The sequence below is a fragment of the Caenorhabditis remanei genome, chromosome IV (genome assembly GCF_010183535.1).
Source record: "Caenorhabditis remanei strain PX506 chromosome IV, whole genome shotgun sequence".
NCBI classification, from domain to species: domain Eukaryota; kingdom Metazoa; phylum Nematoda; class Chromadorea; order Rhabditida; family Rhabditidae; genus Caenorhabditis; species Caenorhabditis remanei.
In genome coordinates this window covers 13,037,305-13,060,697 of record NC_071331.1, presented here as the reverse complement: position 1 = coordinate 13,060,697, position 23,393 = coordinate 13,037,305, and the positions used below count along the sequence as shown (strand labels likewise).

General features: G+C 37.5%; 12 protein-coding genes across 12 annotated transcripts; 4 read left to right on the top strand and 8 right to left on the bottom strand.

Moving 5' to 3' along the window:
- Positions 1–487: 487 nt before the first annotated feature.
- GCK72_013668 (uncharacterized protein) lies at positions 488–1,562 on the bottom strand (the record flags this gene model as incomplete). Its single annotated transcript, XM_053729934.1, has 4 exons — positions 488–726; positions 779–1,257; positions 1,305–1,453; positions 1,500–1,562. 4 exons carry the CDS (start codon positions 1,560–1,562, stop codon positions 488–490), a joined length of 930 nt encoding a protein of 309 aa, XP_053584706.1.
- Positions 1,563–1,881: 319 nt separating this feature from the next.
- On the bottom strand, positions 1,882–4,816 carry GCK72_013667 (uncharacterized protein; the record flags this gene model as incomplete). Its single annotated transcript, XM_053729933.1, has 7 exons — positions 1,882–2,084; positions 2,134–2,600; positions 2,647–2,792; positions 3,670–3,848; positions 4,015–4,460; positions 4,558–4,700; positions 4,748–4,816. The coding sequence occupies 7 exons, from the start codon at positions 4,814–4,816 to the stop codon at positions 1,882–1,884; spliced, it is 1,653 nt and encodes a 550-aa protein (XP_053584705.1).
- A 773-nt stretch (positions 4,817–5,589) lies between these two features.
- Positions 5,590–8,518, bottom strand: GCK72_013665 (uncharacterized protein; the record flags this gene model as incomplete). The annotated part of the gene is made up of 7 exons (XM_053729931.1): positions 5,590–5,709; positions 5,760–5,936; positions 5,988–6,060; positions 6,110–6,622; positions 6,743–6,867; positions 6,921–6,946; positions 8,452–8,518. 7 exons carry the CDS (start codon positions 8,516–8,518, stop codon positions 5,590–5,592), a joined length of 1,101 nt encoding a protein of 366 aa, XP_053584703.1.
- Positions 7,422–7,836, top strand: GCK72_013666 (uncharacterized protein; the record flags this gene model as incomplete). Its single annotated transcript, XM_053729932.1, has 4 exons — positions 7,422–7,443; positions 7,495–7,535; positions 7,588–7,671; positions 7,717–7,836. The coding sequence occupies 4 exons, from the start codon at positions 7,422–7,424 to the stop codon at positions 7,834–7,836; spliced, it is 267 nt and encodes an 88-aa protein (XP_053584704.1).
- A 655-nt stretch (positions 8,519–9,173) lies between the features above and the next one.
- GCK72_013664 (uncharacterized protein) lies at positions 9,174–9,594 on the top strand (the record flags this gene model as incomplete). The annotated part of the gene is made up of 2 exons (XM_003100925.1): positions 9,174–9,326; positions 9,373–9,594. The coding sequence occupies 2 exons, from the start codon at positions 9,174–9,176 to the stop codon at positions 9,592–9,594; spliced, it is 375 nt and encodes a 124-aa protein (XP_003100973.1).
- Positions 9,595–9,636: 42 nt separating this feature from the next.
- Positions 9,637–11,371, bottom strand: GCK72_013663 (uncharacterized protein; the record flags this gene model as incomplete). The annotated part of the gene is made up of 9 exons (XM_003100877.2): positions 9,637–9,750; positions 9,802–9,966; positions 10,011–10,083; positions 10,126–10,202; positions 10,250–10,559; positions 10,607–10,849; positions 10,896–11,026; positions 11,151–11,235; positions 11,292–11,371. 9 exons carry the CDS (start codon positions 11,369–11,371, stop codon positions 9,637–9,639), a joined length of 1,278 nt encoding a protein of 425 aa, XP_003100925.2.
- A 162-nt stretch (positions 11,372–11,533) lies between these two features.
- On the bottom strand, positions 11,534–13,212 carry GCK72_013662 (uncharacterized protein; the record flags this gene model as incomplete). The annotated part of the gene is made up of 8 exons (XM_053729930.1): positions 11,534–11,662; positions 11,706–11,879; positions 11,930–12,002; positions 12,051–12,127; positions 12,173–12,554; positions 12,735–12,865; positions 12,911–13,076; positions 13,124–13,212. The coding sequence occupies 8 exons, from the start codon at positions 13,210–13,212 to the stop codon at positions 11,534–11,536; spliced, it is 1,221 nt and encodes a 406-aa protein (XP_053584702.1).
- Positions 13,213–13,470: 258 nt separating this feature from the next.
- On the bottom strand, positions 13,471–13,953 carry GCK72_013661 (uncharacterized protein; the record flags this gene model as incomplete). Its single annotated transcript, XM_053729929.1, has 1 exon — positions 13,471–13,953. One exon carries the CDS (start codon positions 13,951–13,953, stop codon positions 13,471–13,473), a length of 483 nt encoding a protein of 160 aa, XP_053584701.1.
- A 3,413-nt stretch (positions 13,954–17,366) lies between these two features.
- On the top strand, positions 17,367–18,975 carry GCK72_013660 (uncharacterized protein; the record flags this gene model as incomplete). Its single annotated transcript, XM_003100873.2, has 7 exons — positions 17,367–17,475; positions 17,524–17,634; positions 17,687–17,838; positions 17,884–18,113; positions 18,165–18,387; positions 18,438–18,574; positions 18,702–18,975. The coding sequence occupies 7 exons, from the start codon at positions 17,367–17,369 to the stop codon at positions 18,973–18,975; spliced, it is 1,236 nt and encodes a 411-aa protein (XP_003100921.2).
- A 42-nt stretch (positions 18,976–19,017) lies between these two features.
- Positions 19,018–20,325, bottom strand: GCK72_013659 (uncharacterized protein; the record flags this gene model as incomplete). The annotated part of the gene is made up of 8 exons (XM_003088994.2): positions 19,018–19,125; positions 19,172–19,348; positions 19,396–19,468; positions 19,515–19,591; positions 19,639–19,798; positions 19,846–19,976; positions 20,023–20,188; positions 20,237–20,325. The coding sequence occupies 8 exons, from the start codon at positions 20,323–20,325 to the stop codon at positions 19,018–19,020; spliced, it is 981 nt and encodes a 326-aa protein (XP_003089042.2).
- Positions 20,326–20,572: 247 nt separating this feature from the next.
- On the bottom strand, positions 20,573–21,708 carry GCK72_013658 (uncharacterized protein; the record flags this gene model as incomplete). The annotated part of the gene is made up of 4 exons (XM_003100936.2): positions 20,573–20,692; positions 20,740–20,983; positions 21,027–21,281; positions 21,329–21,708. The coding sequence occupies 4 exons, from the start codon at positions 21,706–21,708 to the stop codon at positions 20,573–20,575; spliced, it is 999 nt and encodes a 332-aa protein (XP_003100984.2).
- Positions 21,709–22,769: 1,061 nt separating this feature from the next.
- GCK72_013657 (uncharacterized protein) lies at positions 22,770–23,298 on the top strand (the record flags this gene model as incomplete). Its single annotated transcript, XM_003100869.2, has 3 exons — positions 22,770–22,844; positions 22,981–23,077; positions 23,126–23,298. 3 exons carry the CDS (start codon positions 22,770–22,772, stop codon positions 23,296–23,298), a joined length of 345 nt encoding a protein of 114 aa, XP_003100917.1.
- Positions 23,299–23,393: the final 95 nt, after the last annotated feature.

Sequence of the window (23,393 nt, the reverse complement as noted above, 5' to 3'; positions counted from 1 at the left end):
AAGATGGGTAGGCACCGAGATTTTGATGAATGCTCGGCTGCTGAAAAACCAATTTCTGCGTTTCAATGGTCTTTAATTCATAGCTGATACCTACCTCGATTCACTATTTGACTATATCCAACCATATCTTTATGTACAGTGCAACCAGGAAAAAGATCCAAATTGTGAGTAATCTAGATTCATGGGGACGATAAACCTTTCGGTTTGATCTTCCCTTTTTCGGCATTCTGAAAGACTGATAACCGGCTGAGAGAACTTTCCAGTCAGAGTTGAATGACCTTTGGTATTAACAGCAAAGATAGATGTATTCAAGAGAAAAAGAGTCGCAAACATCCATATCATGTGACAAGAATGGGAAGAAATTCACAAAAGAAAGTACAAGATTTGGTCTGTATTCAATGAGCAATGAGCATTTTGATGCAAATATTTCCCTGTAAGAAATTCTTTACATGAAACGAAAATGCAATATTTCATTCAACTCGAAATTTCAATCATAAAGAATCATAGCTTGGTTATATCCAGTGACATGCCATCCATTGTAGTCATATTGCCACGTCAACGCCTCCAAGTCACAAGTAAAAGATATGGGAACTGTCGGATGAGCAGTTGATTCAGTAGATATTGCACCACAATCGAATGGACGATCAAACTGACAAGTCGTTGCTTTTGTCTCGTTGGGAGAGATTTGGAAAAGAATGATTGGGGTACCAGAGGATGTGTAGTTTCCTGAAATAATGAACATTATTACGATAACATCAGTTGTCGAATGAGTCAAAACCATCATGTCCACAGTAGATATATTTTTCACTATTGCCGGAGTTTGTGTAATTTGAAGCTTGCATCGAAAATGTTGCTTCACATTTTGTATCATTGACGACAATATTGGAATAGTAAGCCTCTGCATAGTTCACTGTATTGCAACTGGTGTCTGTCAAATCAACAAGTGTTGTCGGACAGGGACACGCAGTGCTAGTTTCAATGAGATTATCAGTACATGCGCATCCAACATCTGTCGTCAAACATTCTCGAGTCCTGATCCATGCTGTGTTTTCATCATTTCTTCCATATAAACTCCAATCCGATAGGAGACCTCCAGTGGGACAACAAGAAGTGGTACTTGATGATTTATCAACTGGAATTGGTCCACAGATGTAGGATCCATCGATGACCATTGGAACATATGGAGTGCAACATGACTTTTGAGATGGGTAGGCACAGACGTCGGTGTTGCATGGAATATATCGGGAAGTGTCTCCGCTGAAAAATTGATAATTGTGCTGAACTAACTACCCGTTTAGACTAACGTGCAATTGCATCCTGCTAGTTCAGAAATACAAATTCTGGTGTAGTACAAAGATGAGCAGGAACCACATGATGTCGAGCAATTTGTATTTCCAGTAACGGTCCAATCACTCCATATTCCTCCTGTTGGACATCCAGAAGTACCACATGCCTGAGAGAATATTAGATTCTAGACTAAGGCCAAAGAAGGAACTCACTGATAAACCAGCACTAGCCAGCGAAATGAAGAGCAACACGATGAAAACCGAAATTCGATTCATAGTGACAGATCAAGATGTTTCAAGTGAAAGAAGAAACTCTTTTTATGAGCAGATATTTTCTTTCGAGGCTAGACAGTTCAACGAAACAGATAATAGATCGAAAACCAATGAACCACAACGTTTTTCACATGATTGAAGACATTTCGGTGAGTAGTCGAAAATAAAATCTGTTTCATATGCAATACAGTGGGCCCGAAGTTTGCTCGCTTCCGTAGCGGTCTTGTGCCGAATAATGGTTTGCCGGAATATGATCTAACGCGAATACGTTATTGTTCTCAAACACAAATTTAAATGAAAAGCTAGATGAACAATTTTTATTTTAAGCCAAGGTTTGAATAAATCCATTGACGATTTCTCCAGTATAATCATATCTCCATTTGAGTTCTTTCAGATCGCACGTGAAACTGATGGGGAGATAATTACTTTGAACCTTACGTCTTTCTTCACAGTAGAATGGTCTATCTTCTTTACATGGCAATTCGAGAGTTGCAAACACGATACGAGGTAGATAGTCATAGTTCCCTGAAAATAACTAATTCATTTTTTGTGTAATGGCTTTTCGATTTCTCACCCACAGCCTTGCAGTTGGCATACTTGTCATCATTGCTAGCGACCAACGAAGCAGTCATTGAACACGTGTTGTCGGTTATTGTCACATTGTATTCGCGTTTCTTCACAATAGTTTCTCCACAATATGATGCTACATTTTCCACGCTAGCGAAAGAAGAACATGGACATGCTGTTTGTGGTTTTGTTCGATCTCCCTCACATGGACAGCCTGCTGCTTCGGAAACACATTCCCTTGTCTGAACCCAAAACGTTTTTGTAGGATCTCTTCCAAAAGCAGTCCATTCGCTCCATATCCCTCCTGGTGGACAGCATTGGGAGTTTCCGCTCGAAGATTTTTTATCTTTTGGAATGGGTCCACATTGCATTGTCCCGTTGATAACCATTGGAACAAAAGGGATACAACAGGATCTTTGAGCAGGATATATACAAGTTTGAGTGTTGCAAGGGAGGAAACGAGACGAGTCACCACTGGAAATTCATAAATGTGATTACAAAACAACACAGAATAACTCACGTGCAATTACACCCTGCGTTCTCCGTCAGACAGACTCTTGTGTAGTACAGTTTTTCACATGATCCACATTCCGATGTACACTTTCCAGTTGTTGCCCATTCACTCCAGAGTCCTCCAATTGGACAAGTCTGACCACTTGGACATTGCTGAAATAATCAATTCATTCGAGATATTCAAGATAACCTACCGGCAACGCTGCAGATGCAAGAACTGATAGGAAACAGAATCCTAAAAGAATCCTAAGAGAATTCATTTGAAGAATTGCCATTTCTACCTTTGCATTGCCCATTTTATAGCGAAGAATGGTTTTTCCATCAGAAGACCATTGATATTTAAATTTGGTGATCAGTAGAACACGAAAGCAGATTCAGAAAAAAATATGTTGTAGGATTAGAAGAAAACTACAAAACACGAAAATATTTAGAGATATTCTACAAAGATGCTATCAAATAAGACGTACTTGTAATCTCCTGTTGTAACCGACTAAACGGACAAAGTAAAAAATACTGTCCAAAAGTAAAACGTAACAGTTCTGTCTGTTTCATTTTAAGTCATGTTGCTCCTATTGAAGCACGAGTTTGTAATGTGGGGCTGAACTGTCTATTCACATTCATAAGTTATAATATCATCATCAGTTGTAACTATGCATGAAGGAACCAATCATCATCGTTTCTTCAGAACCAATTTGTGAAATGACCCATTCAGTGTTTTAGTCAGTAATCTATTAGAGACAATTTCAACATTTCTTCCCGACAATATCACTCTTTTTTTCAGAATATTGTCTTCGTTTCAGAAACTGTCTACTGAGCAAGGGCTGAACAAAGTGACAATCCAAATCCTATGTATGCAAAGTTCCATCTGAAAGGACTTGCACCACTAGAAGCTGATGTCTTGGAAATTATACTTTTTAACAGTCAATTTTGCAGAATATTGAAGAATGAACAGAAAGACTTTAACAATGCATCGTTAAACCTTTATTTCATGACAAACACCAGTTCTTTATCCTGGCGGAAGTATTCTAACTTGCTTCCAACCCAAGACTTCGTCGTCTGTGTTATAGAATCGATAGTATCCCGTTTTAAAATCGCAGTACGCTCTGAAGTATTGATTGGCAGGATCATTACAGTCAGCCATCCGATACTCAGTGTAGTTGATAGCATCCTTCTTCCAGTATCGGATAACGTTGGTTGAAGTGTATGGTTCTGAAAATATGTATATTGGGTTTTTCTCATAAAAATTGTATTTTTGGAGTACTATTTGCTTTGTTTCTGAGAAGTTAGTGCTAATGGAGTAAAACAACTATTTTTTAATCATTACAACTTTTTTGAGAAGTGAATAACTGAACTTTCATAATACAATTAAACTTACCCCAGTTACTACAAGCGTCAGAGGTTTTATATAGAAGAGACCAAAAAATGCAAGTTGTTAAATTCAATTCTCGATTGTAAGAAGTCGTATAAAGTATATCAGTTCCGTTTTTAAAGTAGGTGTCATATGTGTCGACGAATGACGCACAAGGGCACAATTTATTCGTATTGACAGAATTTCCGGTGGTGCAATTACAACCAGCTTCTTCACTCAAACATCTCCTCGTACGTTCAAAAGCTGTATTTTCTGAGTTTCGAACATAACCTCCCCAGTTGCTCCATAATCCTCCAGCAGGGCAGCAAGAAGTGACAACTGGATCTTTCGGAAGTGGTCCACAAGTCATTGATCCGTTTATTATCATTGGAACATACGGAATACAGCAGGTCCTTTGAGCTGGATAAACACAAGCCAGAGTGTTGCACGGGTAATAACGAGTGTCGTTTCCGCTGTAAGTGTTTAGAACATTTTTGTGTTGATAGTTTTCAACTTGTGAGTCAAAAATTTCTTTTGATGCTAGCATACTTCCAAGATTCACCTACTTACGTGCAAGGACATTCTATTTCAGCAGTCAGACATCTTCTAGTGTGAAACGCCTTTGAACAAGATCCGCAAGTGGTCGGGCAGCGATCTGTAGTTGTCCATTCACTCCAGATACCTCCAGTTGGACAACCAGGATTAGCACAAGCCTGAAAAATAAACGGATGGTTTGAAATAACACAACACTTTGATTTACAGGTAAGGCTGCCCAACATGATCCAATAAGAATTGGCAAGAATATGATACTCCTCTCGTAAAATTTCATAATCTTCCAGGGTCGAAGCGTCAAAACACTCTTCTAACATTACATCGAAACTAGGTTCTTTTATTTTCATTGTTATGCAAAAATCTATTCAACTAGATGATCTTTGTTGATACTTCAATTTCTATTGAAGAGACTTGACACAGTGTTGAATGCGATATTTTGCTGAAAGTCGGTTTACCCTGTATTGTTTGGATGAAGTTTGATTCCATCTCCTCTTCTCCACACTGAAATGTTGATGATTCGCCGATGGTGGGGCAAGATACGGCTCCGAAAAAACAGGATTGTGTGTGATCAATATTGGGAAACCAGGTTACAATAGAATGTTCATCTCCTGCTGCATCACAATCCATAATTCTCAAACCAAGAGAAATACTTTTGTTACCTCGGACATATTGAATGAAGGCAACGTTGTATTTATATGATGTCCAAGTTGTAAAATTATTGCATGGCATCATTTGATAAGTTTGTCGTTGGTATCTTCCATTACTTGATAAGCTGAGCATATTGATATATTGCAGGGGTCGAAAACATTATTTCTTCCGTTCACTTCGTCTGCAACATTAACCTTACGGGCATTCTGTGCTGATCTCCAAAGCGGAGATGCATAATCAGAAAAGTATCAGATTCGGGGGAATTATTCAACAGTGCAAAAGTTCGTCTCAACTATGTCACTGAAAAAGAAGAACACATAAAATTATTCTCAAGTTAAAAATTGTGAATGAAAAACCGTTGTAGAAACTTTATTTATTGAGGAACATCGCAAAAAAAATAAATCAAAGCTTCTCAACAACCATCCAGACATAATCCTTCTCACCGACACCTTTTCTCTGAATTTTGACACGTGTCCCGTTGCAAGAAGCAGAAAGTTTCGCGGATTCCGGCTCACCCTCAATCTGAAAGCAAAACTATTATTATACTGAATTTTCTGATAGTAATAACTCGCAATTTCTCCAAAATACTTTGCACTGGCATTTCCGAATCTCCGATTTCCTCCGGCTGGTTGGAAGTTGTTAATGGTTACAGTGAACCAAATCTTTTGTTCGTAATCTATGCCGCCATCGATCCCAGATAACTTCTCGATTTGTCTCTCATACTTCTCACAATTCCATCTGTTGGCTGTCTGGAAATGAGGAAAGATTAGAACTAAATGAAACAATTCATGGATATTTACGTTTTCCTTGAAAATTCCTTCAAAGAAGTGCCCTTGAAGTAGTTTATAATCTTTGCTTACAAATCTGCCTTCTCTGAAAACGAATATACTCATGCGAATACTTTCGATAGCTTGAAACTCACGCATGTCTATCCAGAATCCAAAGATAGTGAGTGTTCGATCCATTTTTGTTTTCATTAATACTCAACACAACTGCACGAAGTTTCATTGTTTTCTGAGGTTTCACTTCGAATCCTGCGCCAACAACAACTTTTTCTTCTTGTTTGGGCACTGCAAAACCTTCTCCAACCACTACTTTATTGTCTTCTTTTTTCACTGGGAATCCGTTTCCAACTACTGTTTTCTTATTTTGCTTCCATTTTGGATTTTGTTTCGGAAAACCTGCTCCTTTGACAATATCATTGTTTCCCGCAGGTGTTGATGCTCTCGATCCAACGCTCGAACCTCCAGATGGGGTCGGTGATGCAGCAGTCACAGGGGATTTCGGACCAACTCTTTGAGCCGAAACTTGTGCTAGGGCGGGTGCTATCGGGGCAAAAGTGGTTTGAGTTGATGGAGTATTTGATATAAGTACTTTGTCGGTGGCTTCGAAATGGACTTCTTCTCCTGATGAGAGTGTTTTTGGAGTAATCAATCTGAAAAAACAACGTTTAGTCATTATATTTTAAGTATTTCTGTCTAAGGCATCATAACCGTCACATTTTACAACGCTCAACATTAGCACTTGACTCCCTGAGTAATATCGTTTGACCTACGAGTGAATTTTGATTCGGTAATCTCCTGTTGGCAGATATGTTGGACAGAAAACATTGCCGAATTCTTCAGTGCGAAAAACGAGACTCCCGTTATTGAGCAGTAACTTAGCCCGAACATTTTTAACCTGAATCCAATTCGATTTCATTGAAATTTAGTAGATGAAATATCGAAACTTACATAAGCGATATTTCCATCGATTTCTACTGGAAAATAGTTTATTTTATCCAATTTATCAGTCCAATTCAGAAAATCTCCTAGTTGAAAATGATCTTTTTGTAAATTATGTTCTTCCACGTCGTACCGTTCTCCAGTCTTCGTATTGATCAAATTTATATTCACTTTTCCTTCGATTGGCGACCAACGACGAGAGCAAAAAAGAATTCGTTCTCAGAGAATTTTTGGCGTAGGTTCGGCGCGTGCGCCGTCGAAATGGCGTAAGCGCCGGTCAAAACGGCGTAAGCGCCGCTGAAATCGGCATTAATGCCGCCTGTTATGGCGCTTTCGCCGAATGATTAACGAACGGCGCAGGATTAGGAAGCAAGAAGTTTCAGATCGGCGAAAGCGCCGCAATCGCGCCGGGCGGAGAGGAGGCGGCCAGGGAAGGGCGCAGCTGCGGCCAGGATACGGCGTTTATGCCGTTCGTTGGCCGGACCTTGGAATGCTTACTTACGCAGATCCATGTTGGCTCATTATTTGTTCAGTTTTTTATTATAATTTTCATATTTTCACTCTACTTTCGAATTATTTACAGATTCGAGATGTATAAACGACAAAAAAGAAGTCAAACACAAGGTAAGTGATATTTACAGTAAGAAATTTGAGAAGCTGTAGTCGGAAATTTTAGAAAAGGACGACATTGAGAACAGTTCTGGAAATCAAGAAGACGGCAGGCCCATCCCCTGGCAGTGGAAACTTTCATTTCAGAAAGGTAACCATCTCCCAAATTTTTCTATAATTTAGACTTTTTTTTCAGCGAGGAAGTTCGAAACGCGCCATGTCTGGACCTGCTCATAAGAAGACGTCATCAACTTCGATGGAATTGAGCGACACTGTAGATGAGGAAGACGATCACTTCGATGAGAGCAACGAATAAGGAAATGAGGAGGGCCCGAAATCAATTCTAATTTGTTACTCCGATTGTTACACATAATTTTTGTTGTTAAATTGGTTTTTTAATAAATATTATTATTCAAAAATCGATAACCTGATCAGGGACCGAGGGGGAGGGAAGGGACAGCGGCCTAGAATCGGCGTTAACGCCACCTCAAAATCCGGCGTTAGCGCCGCTTGATTCGGCGCTTTCGCCGGGTAAATCGGCCGGAGCGCCGGCGACCACCGGCGTCACTTCGGCGCGCGCGCCGATTTTGGCAGCGCTCGCGCCGATTTGGGCGGCGATATCGCCGAAAATTCTCTGAGATTGTTGATCAGCGGCCATTTCTTCAGTTAAAAAGCTTTTGGTTTGATTTTTTTTTTGAGTTTTTGGTTTTGGTTTATAGTTTTAATTTCTTTTGGTTCGTTGTTTATCACTCCGAAATGATCCGGACGATATATGAAAAGGGATGGTATCACCTTACGAGACGATGAGCCTGAAAATTCAAATTAGCAAAAATAGAAACAAAATCTAGGGTAGAAACTTCTAGTACTGAAAAACTACGACCAAAAACGACGAATCGATTTCTTTTTATTTGAGTTTCTTGCTCACTCTTACTGGGAGAACTGTTGATAAGAGACACTCTTTCAGCATCATTCGATCGTTTGTTTGCAGTGAATTTCATGAAAGACGATAAGATTGTGATGTCCCAATGAACGATTGAACTAGTTAATAGTTTTTCTGAACTTTATTACAATGTTGACTCACCGGATGTTATAGACAAACACAAAGACATTCTTGCAGCATAAAATATTTGGATATTTTATTACTACTCAAAATCAAACGTCAACTTGGAATCCTTGATTGTTCCGGAAATAGTCATAAATGACACATTACATTGACTGCTATTTTTTTTCATTTGGCACATTTAGATGTACACAGAACATCAAGAAGTTCGGCAAAGTGTACATTGTAGTTACAGTACACTCGAAGACAATAGTGGGAAATTATAGTTTCAAAAAGGGATATTCGCAACACATGAAACCTTAACGTAAGGACTAATCGGAAAAGTGAGTTCCTCGTTTCCTTAAATTTATCAGTTTAATCCTAGGGCAGATTTGCCATTACATATACCCTGATTTCTTCCAGACAAAAACATTTTTACTATTTGTCTACCCTCTTCCGACACACAAATATAACTCTCTGCCATCTGCCTCCATCACAACATTGCGCAATAACACCTAATCTGACTGTCTCTGTCTCTTTCTCTACCCGCTATTATATTTGACCGATTCAGATTGTTTCTTTTCTCAATAGTAGACACTTATTCTCTTTTTGTGATGAATTTACGATTGGTCATTTTATTGGTATTTCATTTTATTCACTATTCTGACTCATATAAAATATTGGTTTACTCGAATTTATATGGTCACAGTCATATCAAAGTTCTGAATACAATAGCTGACACTTTAACAGATGCAGGACATGATGTGGTGAGTGGGTTTTTGTTCGAAACTAATCTGCATTCACTATTTCCAGACTCTGTTCCGCCCAATAATTGAAACAAGTCAACTGAACAAATCATCAGTTAAAACTAAGAAAGTGATCTACGTGGAGCCGGATGAGGGAGTAATCGAAAAAATGAAACAGATCGATAAGTTTTCTGGAAGTCTCTGGACATTGGATTCAACGAAACCATCTGCAATGATTGCAAAATCGAACACTTTGGTTGAATTTTTCGGAACACAGTGTAAAAGTTAGTTTATTTTATTCTTGAACAAACAACAAAAATTATAAACAAATTCATGCCAATCCAGTGATGATCCATTCGAATTGTTTCTTTTTTTCGAATGGTAATCGCATAATTTTCACAACTTTCCCGATGCAATTTGGAGAGAGTTTCATTTTGTTATCGATCTAAAGTGTATGTTACCTTAATTTATTAAATTTATTATCTAGAGAACTCACCACTGATCCAAGATGTTCCACATACACTTGAGGATATTTCAGTGTTTCAGAGGATTGGTAGTTTGTAATTTTAGCTTTTAACTCTATTTTTCCATAAACAATACTTCCTCGGAGCATTGCTGGAATTGGATTTTTGTATTCGATGCATTCCAATTTTCCAGATGGCTGAAGAGATACTTGATTGTAAAATCATTTCGAGTAAATCTAACCTGTTTTTGAAAAACACCTTCAAAAAAGTGACCTATTTCCAACCTATGGTTTGGAGATACGAATATGGAAGTTCTGAGAAATTATCATTATTTTTCGAACCTAACATAAACTCACTCCATGACATCACAAACCCAAATGAAATGAAGTCTCTTTTCGAATTTATCCTGATACGAATGAACAAACGCTTTCATCTGGAACTTCAAAAGTTTCCTTTATGCTCTGATGTTTTCTTATTCACCTTTTTTCCTGTTTCTGGAATTTCTTCGTTTTCGGAATCTGCCAGTTGGAATGCAACTTTCTTAGTTGGTTTTACTGACATTACTGGTTTTTGTTGCTGAACGGCGTCTGTTTGATTCGAACTAGAAAATACTTTTCTTGGTCTTGGGATTGGTTGTTTTGATTCATTGAGATCCAATGTAGGGAGCTTTGCTATCAGTTCGCTGAGTGTCTCCTCTTGGGACTCTGGTTTCGACGAAGTGCAGTTTTGGAGTTCTTCGTAACCTTTGTTAGTAGCATTTTTATCTGATGGAAGGAATGATGGGATCGTGCTAAAAACTATGATATTCTGGAAGGCATGAACCATAAAATCGCCTACTTCGGTGGCAAAGAAATATAGTCATAATAGGAATCCATTGTGGACGTTGCCCTCGGAATGTTTGAGTCAAGACTGGGAACTGGGAGATTTTTAAATCCTGATTGAGTGAAATTTTGATTTTTCATCAATTGGGATTGAGAAATTTCGTAAAAGTTTAAGGATGAAGTATTGACTGGATTGAACAAATTCGGTGGTAATATTGGTTTTGCTTCAGCAATCAGCCTTATTGGATAAGAATCTGATCTAAAAGAAAACGAGTGTTTGTTTATGATATCATTCATCGACTCACGCTTTGATTATAATTTCATAACTTCCGGGTGAAAGATATTGATTGAATGATGGAACCGGCCCGAATGCTTTTGTCTGGAATACCAGGAGACCATTCTGGTCTCGTGTCAATTCCGCGGACTGGAATTTCATCTAAAATGGGAATAGTTGAATTGCATCAAATCAAGACACTTGCCACTGCGGAATGTTCGATTATACTAATTTCAATTGGATACTGGATTCGTTTGAAATTCATCAAAGCGTTCGAAGGAGTTACTGAAGCAGTGAGGAAATCTCCAAGACGAACGCCAAATGTTTCTAAATCATATTCGAGAACATGACAGGTTTTATTTTCGAATGGACTGAAAATTGAATAAGAAATGAGGCAAGTCATTTATCGAAGAAGAGGGTAACATACCTTAATCCAAAAAGAACTATGAATGATAGCCGGTTTGGGTCGAAGTATCTTTTTCCGGCTAGAAAAGTTCTAGTTTCCATCACTCACTCACAAACCGTCGTAAAGAAGAAGAAGGAAAAAGAAGTAAATGTGTGAATGGTTTATCAGAAAAAAATGTTCAAAGGAAGAGGAAAGTAAACATTGTTCAGTTCTGATAAGAGCCAAACCAATCGAATAGATTAACTACAGAGAAAATTGAAGGGTCAAGAACAGTTTTCGTTCTCTAGCATTCCAGTGACAATCCACTCAAAAACATTTTGATTGTTTTTCGATCGCTGAACTGTAATATTCTTTCCAATGCAGTTGGCTGGTAGTCGATTGTTTCTGTCAACCTGGAAAAGAATACTAAAACAACAAAAACACACTGAAGCTTACAATTTTCCCAATGTGTTCAGCATATACATTAGGTTTTCCCAGAGGATCAGATGGTAGTTCATAACTCAGAACTGGTAATGTCAACTCAATTTTGTCTCGAACAACACTTCCCTGAACCAACTCGTCGGCTTTTCTCAAATACCTGATACACTTCCATTCCTGCTTTCCTTTTTCCTGAATTAAAAAAGCATTGGCATTCCTGTTTCCTAGATTTATCCCCCAACCTGTTTTACGAAAGTTCCCTCAAAAAAGTGACCTCTATCCAGTTCATGTCGATTCGAGAAAAACATTCCTTCTCTATGAATTTGATTCAAAATTTATCACGTGGAAGATAGCTAAACTCACTCTTGAACATCACAAATCCACAGAAAATACAGTCGAGATTTCGATGCATCATGTATGTTCGTTACAAACGCCGTCATCTGAAAATCTTAACTTACAACCCGCCGCGATACACCAACACTCACATTTCTTTTCGGCAGTTCTGGAACCTTTACTGCGAATCCAGATCCGACTATTTTGTTTTCAGAGTTGGCATTTGATGGTGTATTAATTATTGGTTTCACTGTTCGAGGTAGTGGAAGAGGAGGTTTTAACTTTGGTAATCTAGCAATCAAGTCATCCATTGAATCCGGGTCATGGGAGTTTGAAGAAGGTTGATTCCCATTTTCCGAATCGTTCAAATGATTCCTGGATTGCATTGAAATCGTACTGTAGTTTGTACTTGAAGATCGAGCTGAAGCGTGATGATAGTTGACATATGAACTGGTTTCAGAAGGCAATTGAGAGTCCGTTGTCAAAACAACTGCAGCGCATAATGGCGATCCTTTGGAAAACGAGGATGACTTCCTGAAATGTTTTATCCTTTCCAGAATTATACAAAACTTTATCAAATACGGTTTGTTTCTAAAAAGATTGCAAAGAAGTTGTAGTGGTTGACATATTCGCTCCCTCTCTCCCGGTACACTCTCCCTGGAAACTAGCTCCAGATATTCTTCTTTGTTGTTCAAAAGCAGAAAAAAAACTCACGCAGTAATTTTGATTGTATAGCTTCCAGGTTGAATACTCTTATCCAAAGCTCTAACTATTCCGAACGGTTTTGTTTTGAACCCATGAGTTCCATTGATCGAAGGGACTAGACTATCAGATTGAAGTGTTATCTGAATGTGATATTTGTGAGTTTTTGTGCGCTTTCCGAAACTCACTGAAGCCACATTTCCATCTATTTCCACATCCAAAGGATAATTTGTCAGTTGAAAGTCCTTGACAACTTCAGTTGAAACCACTGTTCCCATCAAAAACTGTCCAAGTTGTATTCCTTTTTCCGTTAGCTTCCGTTCAGTTACTCGATAGAATTTGTCTTCGTGTGGGCTGTAAAATTTTTATGAATAATTAAAGAAACCAACAAAGATGTTCACCTCAAGCCAACAATCACTATAAAACTGACTCCATCTGTATAGAATCCACGTCTTGCCGCAAAGAACAGAATTGGGTCAGATTCTCCCATTGTTTTGAAATATTCAAACTAGAAATTTTAACATATGCAAACGAAAAAATCGATGTAATTGTGGTTTGCTGACCCGACCCTTGATAGAGCAAGAGGTGTTATCAGTGAAACATTTTTCAGAAGATAGTTTAATGTTTGTAAAAATTGAAGAAACCCACTCATACATTTGTAATCAACTGATCGATTTTACAGTTCAATAAATAAAATTCAAAACTAACAAATTTATTCAAAATGAACAAACACATAACAAAGACCAAATCACTTGTTATATTCAATGAATAAACTTCTATTTTGGACAACCGTATCTCCTCGAAACCACTCTCGTTTAAACTCTCTTCCAGCTCCAACTGGTGCATTAATCCAACCGATTTTGATTTTATCAACACTTTCCTCCTCAGAATCCTGAGGAAATGGTGAACTTTTCATAGAAGCAAGAATTGATTCATTTGGATCAATGACTGCAAACTTTTGTTCAACTTCAAATCTATTCCGATTATTTGTCTTTATCCCGACGCCAATTCGATGCTCTCCAGTGTTGATAATCTTGAAATAATAGGTGTTCATCCGATCGAAAGGGGCATTCACGACGAGTTTCGAAGAAGGTTGAGTTTCTATTTCTCCAGTTGGTTCAACAACATTCGAAGAAAAAGGGGAAACAAATGATTTCTCTCCGACATGACTCAAATAAGTTCCTTCGAAGTGAATAACTCGTTTTTCTTTTGTGGCTGTTGCTTGTGACATTCTGAGTTGTTTCATTATGACAACTTACTGTTCTGAAAAAAAAACTCACAAATGAACTCTCAAGAAGTACTGCCCCAGCTCTAAAGGTTCCTTGCAAAGAATGTCACCCAAAGTTTTACTTTTGAATAATTTCAAACCATCCTCTTCAACAAGCTCACATTGAAGATTCTCAATCTGCAAAGTCACTACACAGGTCGTTCGCAAACGATCCGTTACGGATGCTTCGGACGATCGCGCACTGTCCATATCGGTACCGAAAACGAGACTCGTTACGGATCCGTAACCGACCCGTTTGCTAACCCAAGAGATGACAAGGCATTGATAGCGTACGAGCCTCGTATGGTTTCATCCATATATGAACCGTTTGCGAGAGTCTTAAATGATCCCTGCGCGTTCACTCAACTACCGATTTAAAATTGCTTACAATTATTGTATTCGCATTTTCGTTTACTATTTTATTAGAAGAAATGTTAATAAGAACAATTAAGAACAACGGTGTGAAAAAGTGAATAGTAACGAAAAAGAAAGATAAGGGAGATGCAGAGAAGTTGTTGGTGAAGAATCAATACTGAAGACACTTGAAATTTCGATGAATGGGATCCTCATTGAAATTGATTTCAGTTTCATCTAAACAGCCGGTGACCATTCTTTCTCCTAATTTTTTGGCCAATTCGGAAGTTGAGATGTCGGAATTGTTGTTGTATTCCTTACGAAATCAATCCCTGAAAGAATTGACATCTAGGAAAATAATTAATTGCACAACTCACATCAGATATTGTAATACTTCACGAGCCATGCCGGAGCACTTGGATTCCAGCTCCAAACTGAATTTCTGCTTGAATCCTTTGTAGACGAATCCTGGAATGAATTATTGCTCGAGGGATCGAATGTTCTAAACTCACTTGAAATGTCTCGGTAGAATTGAGCCCCTATCGGGTAATACGAATTTGTCGAGTAGTCCAATGGAGAATATGTTGCGAAAAATTCGTCGTGTGCAGCAAGCTGAAATTTGTATAGTTGAAAATACTTCCGCGAATATCCTGAAACCTTTTTGAATGCAGCTCTCAACAAAGATTTCGAGTTTTCAGTGAATTTTGTCGAAGTCCATTTAGAAGTCTGGTGCGAAGTAAGAAAAATAAAAACCATTTTTCATTTTTGACGCATTTCTTTCCACACGAATTGCAGTAATAATTCGAAGTATACAAATTTCTTCTGATATTCCACAAGTTTTGAACCTTTGCCTCAAACTGATCATCATGTACAGACAGAAATCTTAGGTATTCTGAAAAAATAATTCTTAGTCTAGCGCTAAACATAAGAACGCACCTTGTTGAGAAAGTCGTGACAAGCATGTTGCAGATAAGAATTGAATCACATTGTCGGGAGCATTTTTGAGATCGTTTAGCAACCCTAGAAAGAGCAACTCTTACTAGGTAATGACAACAGCGTTTTCTTCACGTACCTTGATAGTTATCACCGCAATTCATCTGTTCATCGCCTTCTGTGAAGATATTGTCTTCAAATTGGTTTTCTGGTGATCGCTCGTCGGCGTCAACATTGTTGGTACCATAATCCGCATTAGTTTGCGTTAAAATTTGAGAAGCAACTGAAAAAAAGAAAAAAACTACAATTAGTTTCTAAAACTAGTGTGAATTTACCTTTTCTATGAACTCCTTTTCTACAAAAGTCCTTTGAAACACATCGAGGCATTTCGCATACTATTACGATGGAAAAACAACGAAAAAAGTATTTAAAATCGAGAAAAAGGAAGAAGAGCAGATAAAAACAATGCAAAAAAATTTAAATAATTCGTGTGTGATGTTCGGCCCCGATGAGTTCAGTTCGGCCAATCATCCATATACGGACCGTGCGCGAACGCTTTACCATGTCTCGTGGAAGAATTGTATCCAAGACACACATGGCAGTCTACGTTGTGACTAATGAATGCTATGAATGTTTTTGTAATCATTCATTAAAAAAAAACCTTCACTTCGCATCCACCGAAAATAAAAATAATTAAGATACGCGATATCTACCGTGTCGTGCTGTAAGATAAACAATTTGGTATTTTTCAGTTGAAAATAGCCAACTTTGAGAAAGTGTTACGGTATCACTGATTGTCCCACAAAGTAAATTATGTATAAAACATACAGAACAAAGGTAGAGCTTCATTTTTGTAGTTGGCAACTTTTTTGTATCACTCAATTTTCCACTGAAATTGGTCGATTTGAGTGAGAAATTACTTAGTCGATACGACATTTGCTAGGGAAAGCTCATACAAGAAAGTTGTCAACTACAAAAATAAAGTTCTACCTTTGTTCTTTATATTTTATACATAATTTACTTCGTGGGTCAATCAGTGATACCGTAACACCTTCTCAAACTTGGCCATTTTCCACTGCACACACTGTGTTTCATACCGCACGGTACTGTACGTGATGTCTAGATTTTACCTTAACATTTGTAAAATATCTCCAAACCATTTAAAGAGATTTCATACAGTTATCTTCTTTCGATAGATTATCTGCGTTTGTCTGTTTCCTACAGATTGCTGAATATTCACTACTGTAGGATTACTGTATCAGCAGTAAATCAAAGTTAGAAGCGGCTATATCATTAGATTGCATGACCGAGTTATATTGTAACAAGTTTTTGAATAATTATGGAGCCTGGTCCCATATACCTATGTACGTGCATCAATAATACTATTCCATCCGTGCACGAAAGCAATCTGAGTCCCTCACCCGGACGTCGTACACCATCCTCACGCGATCTCGTATCCGAGCAGTGCGCGCACAGTCGATAGAAAAGTTGGACATCCATAAACGGTCCGTGTGCGAATGAGGAATGCGAGTCGTGCGCGAACGACCTATCGCGAGAAGCGTCGTTACGGATCCGTAAAGACTCCGCATAAGATTCGCAACCGTAACGCGTCTACTAGCGAACCACCTGTATATAATCAAGTGTTTTTCTGTTTAAATAATTGAAAAAAAGACTTACAAACGCGAAATCTCCTTCCACTTTCATATTGAACTTTTTCGGTTTGTCATTTGGTTCGAAATCATAAAGAACTCTCCTCGTTGTCCTTCTTGCAAATAAGAAACTTCCGAGATAAACGTAAGAATTATTGAGTTTCTTCTCTTCCACATAGAAATGTGTTCCCGAATGTGGTTTTATTAGAATCAGACAATTCTTGCCAAGGTATTCGATTCGTCTTCCAGCGAATAGAAAATATTTTAATTGAGAATTTTCCACCGGGTCGATTTTCTTCTTGGAATCATCCATTTCTTTTAAAAAGTGAAAGATACTCGTGTTCAATTGAACAAGTGTTGCTTCTTTCGAAACGGAGAAATGTTATGAAAATGAAAGATAAGAATACTTGTGATTGTCATTTACTCGTTAAAATTGATTGAATGAGTTGTATATTTTCAGAAGTTCTGCAGCAGCGAGATGTTCTGGAACAATTGAAAAATGAAGACTTCGATTTGGCAATTACTGAAGTAGTTGATGGGTGTGCTTATGGTACGTCAACTAGAAAATTCTTCTGAAAATCTTTGAGAAAACGTTTAGCAATCTTCGAGCACATCCAAGTTCGAGCCCATATCACAGTACTCTCATGTTCTCGTTTCGATCATGTTAGTGATGTTTTAGGACAACCAATAGCACCCAGTTATGTTCCGAGTGAGTTGTTTAACTATTGTTGTTTTAATACTATTATAATTTTTCTTGTCAGGCACACAGTCATTTTTCAATGATAAAATGAACATCAAAGAACGGTTTCTGAATGCTGTAACATTCTACTTTGGAAGATACACTTTTGCAAATATTTTAGATAAAGAGTTTGAAATGGCCAAAGAAATTCTGGGAATCAAAAGATCGTGGAGAGTGAGTAGCCGTTTTTCAAACAAAGTATTTCACTTCAATCTTCAGGAAACCATGCCAGAATCCTCGTTCATCTTCTCCAATCGCATCCCTGTTCTCGATTTCCCTGCTCCAACATTTGATAAAATTATTCCAATCGGTGGCTTCACTGTGAAGATGAATGAAAAAGTTTTGAAATTGGATGATAAATGGGATGAAATTCTAAATAGAAGAAAGAAGAATGTACTGATTTCCTTCGGATCCAATTCCAAATCAAAGGACATGCCTGAAGAGTACAAGTAAGAGATTGTAGATGAATTGGTTGCTCAGTCAAACCGTAATTGTTTCAGGCAAAGTTTCCTCCGTGTATTCAAATCGATGCCAGACACAACATTCATCTGGAAATATGAAGATCCATCAGAAAATATTGCTCAAGGATTCGAGAACGTATACATTTCGTCTTGGCTTCCACAGAATGAGCTCCTTGCGGACTCGAGAGTCACTTTGTTTTTGACACATGGAGGATTGGCAAGTGTCATGGAATTAGCGTTAATGGGGAAACCTTCGGTTATGGTGAGTCTCGGATATCGATGAGTGAAATGAATCAAAAATTGGAAGTTTAGGTTCCAATATTTGCTGATCAAGGTCGAAATGCCCAAATGTTGAAACGACATGGTGGAGCTGCGGTTCTTCAGAAAACAGATTTGGCTGACTCAGATTTGGTTCGACGAACTATTCAAGAAGTTCTGAATGATCCGAGGTAAGAAAAGCTTAATCAGTTCGATAGGGTTCACCTCATTCAGTTCTCTATCCAGATGGTTTTTTGTTGAACCAAAAAGTGCATATGTATGTTCGAAGTGTCAATTTTTGAAGCAAAGTTGTTTCAGGTTCTTGAAAAACGCTGAGACACTATCAGAAATGTTGAAAAATCAGCCAACAAACGCGAAGGAAGTTCTTGTGAAACACGTGGAATTCGCTGCAAGATTTGGAAAGTTGCCATCGTTGGATAACCACGGAAGACATCAAAGTTTCGTTGTTTACTACTTTCTGGATATTATTTCATTGTTGATTTCAGTCGTTGTTATAATTGTTTATGTTGTTGTCAAGTTATTCAAACGCATGTTCATTAGAAATAAGAGTCAGAAAAGCAAATCAGAATAAATGATTGATAGTTTGATTTCTGTATCGAGCATAATCAAAACCTTATAGCAGCTCTGTGACGACCCATTTGAAGTCATCTCCAACTTTATACATTCGAGTTTTGATTTGACGTCCAACACAGTTCATTGGAAGTTTATCTTGGTTGTCAATCTGAAAAATATTATCATCGCATTCTTTAAAGCTCAATGAAGCTCACAATCTTTCCAAGATATTGGACAAAAACTTGAGGTTTTCTCCCCCCGATTCCATCTCCTGGTTCATATCGATCAATTGTTGTTTTCAGTTCAATTTTATTCCCAATAACATCTCCTTCCATCAGCTTCTGGATTTCTTTTACATACTTCGTACACTGCCATTTTGACCTTCCCTTCTCCTGCAAGCAATACATTCTGTCACAATTCTTCAACGAAATAATCTGACCTTTTCCTCAAAAATTCCTTCGAAAAAATGACCGATTTCCAGTTTATGTGTTTTCGATGAGAATATCGATTGCCTCAAAATTCTAGTTCTTGAGTTGGATATGTAACTCTAAAACTCACTCCTGATTGTCACAAATCCACAAAAAGTAAGTATTCTGTTCTTCTTTTTTGATTGAGTTGTACACAAACGCTTTCATCTGAAATCTTCGAATTATTTAAAATTTGTTTCTGGCATTTTACCTACCGATCTCTTTCCGCTAATCGATAAATTACTCATTGAGAATCCACTTCCGACAATAACGCTAGAGTTCGAAGAAGATCCAGCAGAGGACGATCCAATGTTTTCCTTTACATCAGCACAGTATTTCATTCCATTGAAGAGATATTCTTCTGACTCCTTGGTACTGAAAATTGTCCGTTTTTTGGTTCAACATGTTTCCAATTAACTCACGCTCTAATCGTGATTCGATATTTTGCAATTTCTAGAGTCTGGCTGACAGATCTCACTGTTCCAAAAGTTTTGGTTCGAAACACTAGGATCCCTTCCTTGTTTTTCTCTATATCAGCTTCTTGATCTTCGATCTGAAAGATGATGAAGTTGCGAAAGAACCAATCATCAATATTTTACCGATGCAAAGTTTCCGTCAACGTTCACCTTGAACTTGTAATTTTGTCGAGTAAAATTCTTCACTGGTTCTCCTAATGGCACTGTAGCTGAGAGGAAATCTCCCAGCTTAATTCCACGTTCATTCAGCCTGCTCTCTCGAACGTGGAATGATTGATTATTAATAGCTCTGAAATTTTATTGAACAATCGATTCGATCGGAAATAACATTTCTCACCCTAATCCAATAATCTGAAGAAAAGTAGATCCATCCGTGTAGAATCCTCTGTATCCAGCAAAGAAATACTTGTCAGAATCAGTCGACATCACGATGAAAACTGACTGAAAACTATTGAAAAGAAATCGAATTCTCTTGCTAACAGTAAGTGATTCACTCCGATTCTTATCAGTTAAATATTGACTTTAAAACATTTTATAAGCATTTATAATTTATATAGCGAACGACAATAGTACATGAGTTACAGTCAGTAAAATAAAATATAAAAAGCAATTTCAACTTCAAAAATAATAATATTGGATGATAATATTAGCACGAGACATTTCCATGTTTCGTTTACAAAATTTGAGTGACCATCCAAACAAAATCTTTGTCACCAATTCCACGACGTTGGATATTCACCATTTTTCCGTTGCATTCGGCTGATAATTTCGTGTTTTCGGAATCTCCTTCCAACTGAAAACACAGATGAACAATCGTAAAATATGAATAAGAAAACTCACAACATCTCCAATATATTTAGCAGTAGCATGTCCATACTTTGTATTCCCTTTAGCCGGCTGATATTTATCAATTTTCACGGTAAAATAGATTTTGTTATTCGGGTTGATTCCCCCTGTCAAAAGACCTTCTATAGGATTTTCATACTTTTGACAAGTCCATCTTCCATCTGGATTCTTCTTGAATATTCCTTCGAAATGGTGTCCTTGTGCCAATGAATGATTCTTTGAAACGAACAATCCTTCTCTGAAATCAAATAAATTGCAACTGAAATTAAATTGAAACGAACGTTTTCGAATCAAGATTCCACAGGTAGAAATGAGTTCCAATTGGTTTTTCAACTGAACTCAATACAACTGCTCTCATTTTGGAAGTGTCATCTTTCTTCGGAGCAACTTGGAATCCTGATCCCACAATCTTATCATCTTTTTTAGGAGCAACAGCGAATCCTGCTCCAACAATTGGATTTGTTTGCTTAGCTACTGGGTTAGTGGCTTGGAAATGAACAAGTCGTCCTGTTAGAAGTTTCACTGGTTCGGGAAGTCTGAAATTTTAAAGTTTGTAGAATGTTTGAGAAATAGAGGTACTCACAAACTGATCTTGATCTTATATTCTCCAAGAGGCAACTCTCCTGGACAGAGTGAATCCCCGAATAGTTTATTCTGAAACACTAATCGACCTTGAACGTTATTCAATTTCGATAGGACGTTCTCCACGAATGCTTCATTTCCATCCACTTTGGTCCAGATATTTCCAGTATGTTTGGTTTTTGATATATTATACAAAATCTTTTGTGGATCGACACAAGCATGCACAAAGTCTCCAAGTTCAATTCTATAATTGTTTTTCAGCTCATTTTCACTTCTCAGATAACGTTCTCCGGTCCATGGATCTACGAGAACCAAGTCAGTTCCAGTATTGGTCATTTCTCTTCTAGCAGCTAAGAAGAAAAATTTTTTGTCGGCAGCCATGGGTTTCATTTTTAGATGTTTCTCTTTTTTGGGTAAAACTTCAAAATTCTATGTTTCCGGTTTTCCGGTACGAAGTACAGTAATCAATTACCTGAAATTTTGGAACTAAACTTCTTGAAAATTATGGACAAAGAGGGAAAAGAAAAATGAATTAGATCTATAAGCATGTGCTTATTCTAAATGATTGAAACTTATAAGAGAAGCTAGGTCAAAAATTTCGAAATAGATTGAAAAGGAAACGTCTTTGTGACAGAAAATCGATGAAATGTTTTATTCAAAGTTGTGCTCACTCCTAGTGATAATATTGATAAGAATATCAACAGAATTGTTGGTCGTCACTTCTATTTGTTCACCATAAAATTGAATACTTCATAGGGAAGAAGTCGATTGTTATCAGTTGATTCGGTTTTGAAAACTCAATGTACGAGAATATTATAGAAATAACAAACAAATAACAATGCAAATATTCAAAGAGCACGGACCTCAATCTGCTCGTGATTAAACAGGGGGTGACCCCATTTCTCTCACAGACGGATTCCACTGAATTTGCTCCAGATTGAGAAACCCATTGAGAATTCGAAAACTTTATTTATTAGATGTGAAGAATTGTGTTTGTTGGAGATGCGTGGTGCTAAATATGATGATCTTGAGTTCGTCTTCGAAAATTTAAATAAATTATTGGATAAAGTTTTGTTTCACAATTTTCATTCTGATCAGTTCTTTGTCGCTCATTTTGCATTACTACAAACGCGTGCAAACACGTCCAATGCGTCCTTTCAATGTTCCATCAAATCTGCAAATTTGAACTTCGCGGCGTAAAAAGATGAGTGGCCGAGAATAACAAGCTTCGTGTACTCCTCTCGGACAACGTATTTATTTATTTATTTTGTTTGTAACCACTTTGTTTTTACTTTTTTCTGTTTTTTCTAGTTGTTTTCTTGGGTTTTTAGTGAACAAATAACAAATGACTGTTCTTTGATACTTGTATACAAGCCTATATTTTCATATTGCGCTTTATACTTCTTTTTCGCCGAAAAATATATTTGAAAAACTACAGATTAATGAGCATAGCAGTCAACAATGGATTTTCGGTTATCAAAAAGTGTACTCAACGATTTCTAGCAAGTTATAATATGGTGAGTCGTTTTCGAAGTGAATATTCACAAAGCATTCACAATTAGACGAACACAACCAAACGTGAAAGACGTTACAATTAAGAAAGACGTTACAAAAAATCTAGAAGCCTAATTCACTATTTTTTTTAAATTTCAGAGGCCACCGATCGAGCCGGAACCAGGACTGTGTTGTCAGGAAGGATGCGAAAGTTGCGTTTGGCTCGTTTATGCTCAAGAACTTCTCGATTATTACCGTAATCTTTTAAAATTAAAAAAAAAACTTCAAATATTTGAACATTCAGGTCAGAAATATCCAACGGACACCTTGAATAAGGTGAAAGAAGAAATCGGAGACAAAATCGAATCGCCGTCAGTCAGAGAATACGTGATGATGGAGCTTGCAATGACAGAAAAACGATATAGAAATATGGCAGCGATTGGAGTGAAGAAAAAGAAACCCGGAGAAGGAAAATAGAGATTTCACTCACTAGTTTCTAGCCATTATCGTCTAGTCATAATTGTAGAGACATTTTAAAATAAGAATAGTTTATAAACCCGTAAATATAAAAA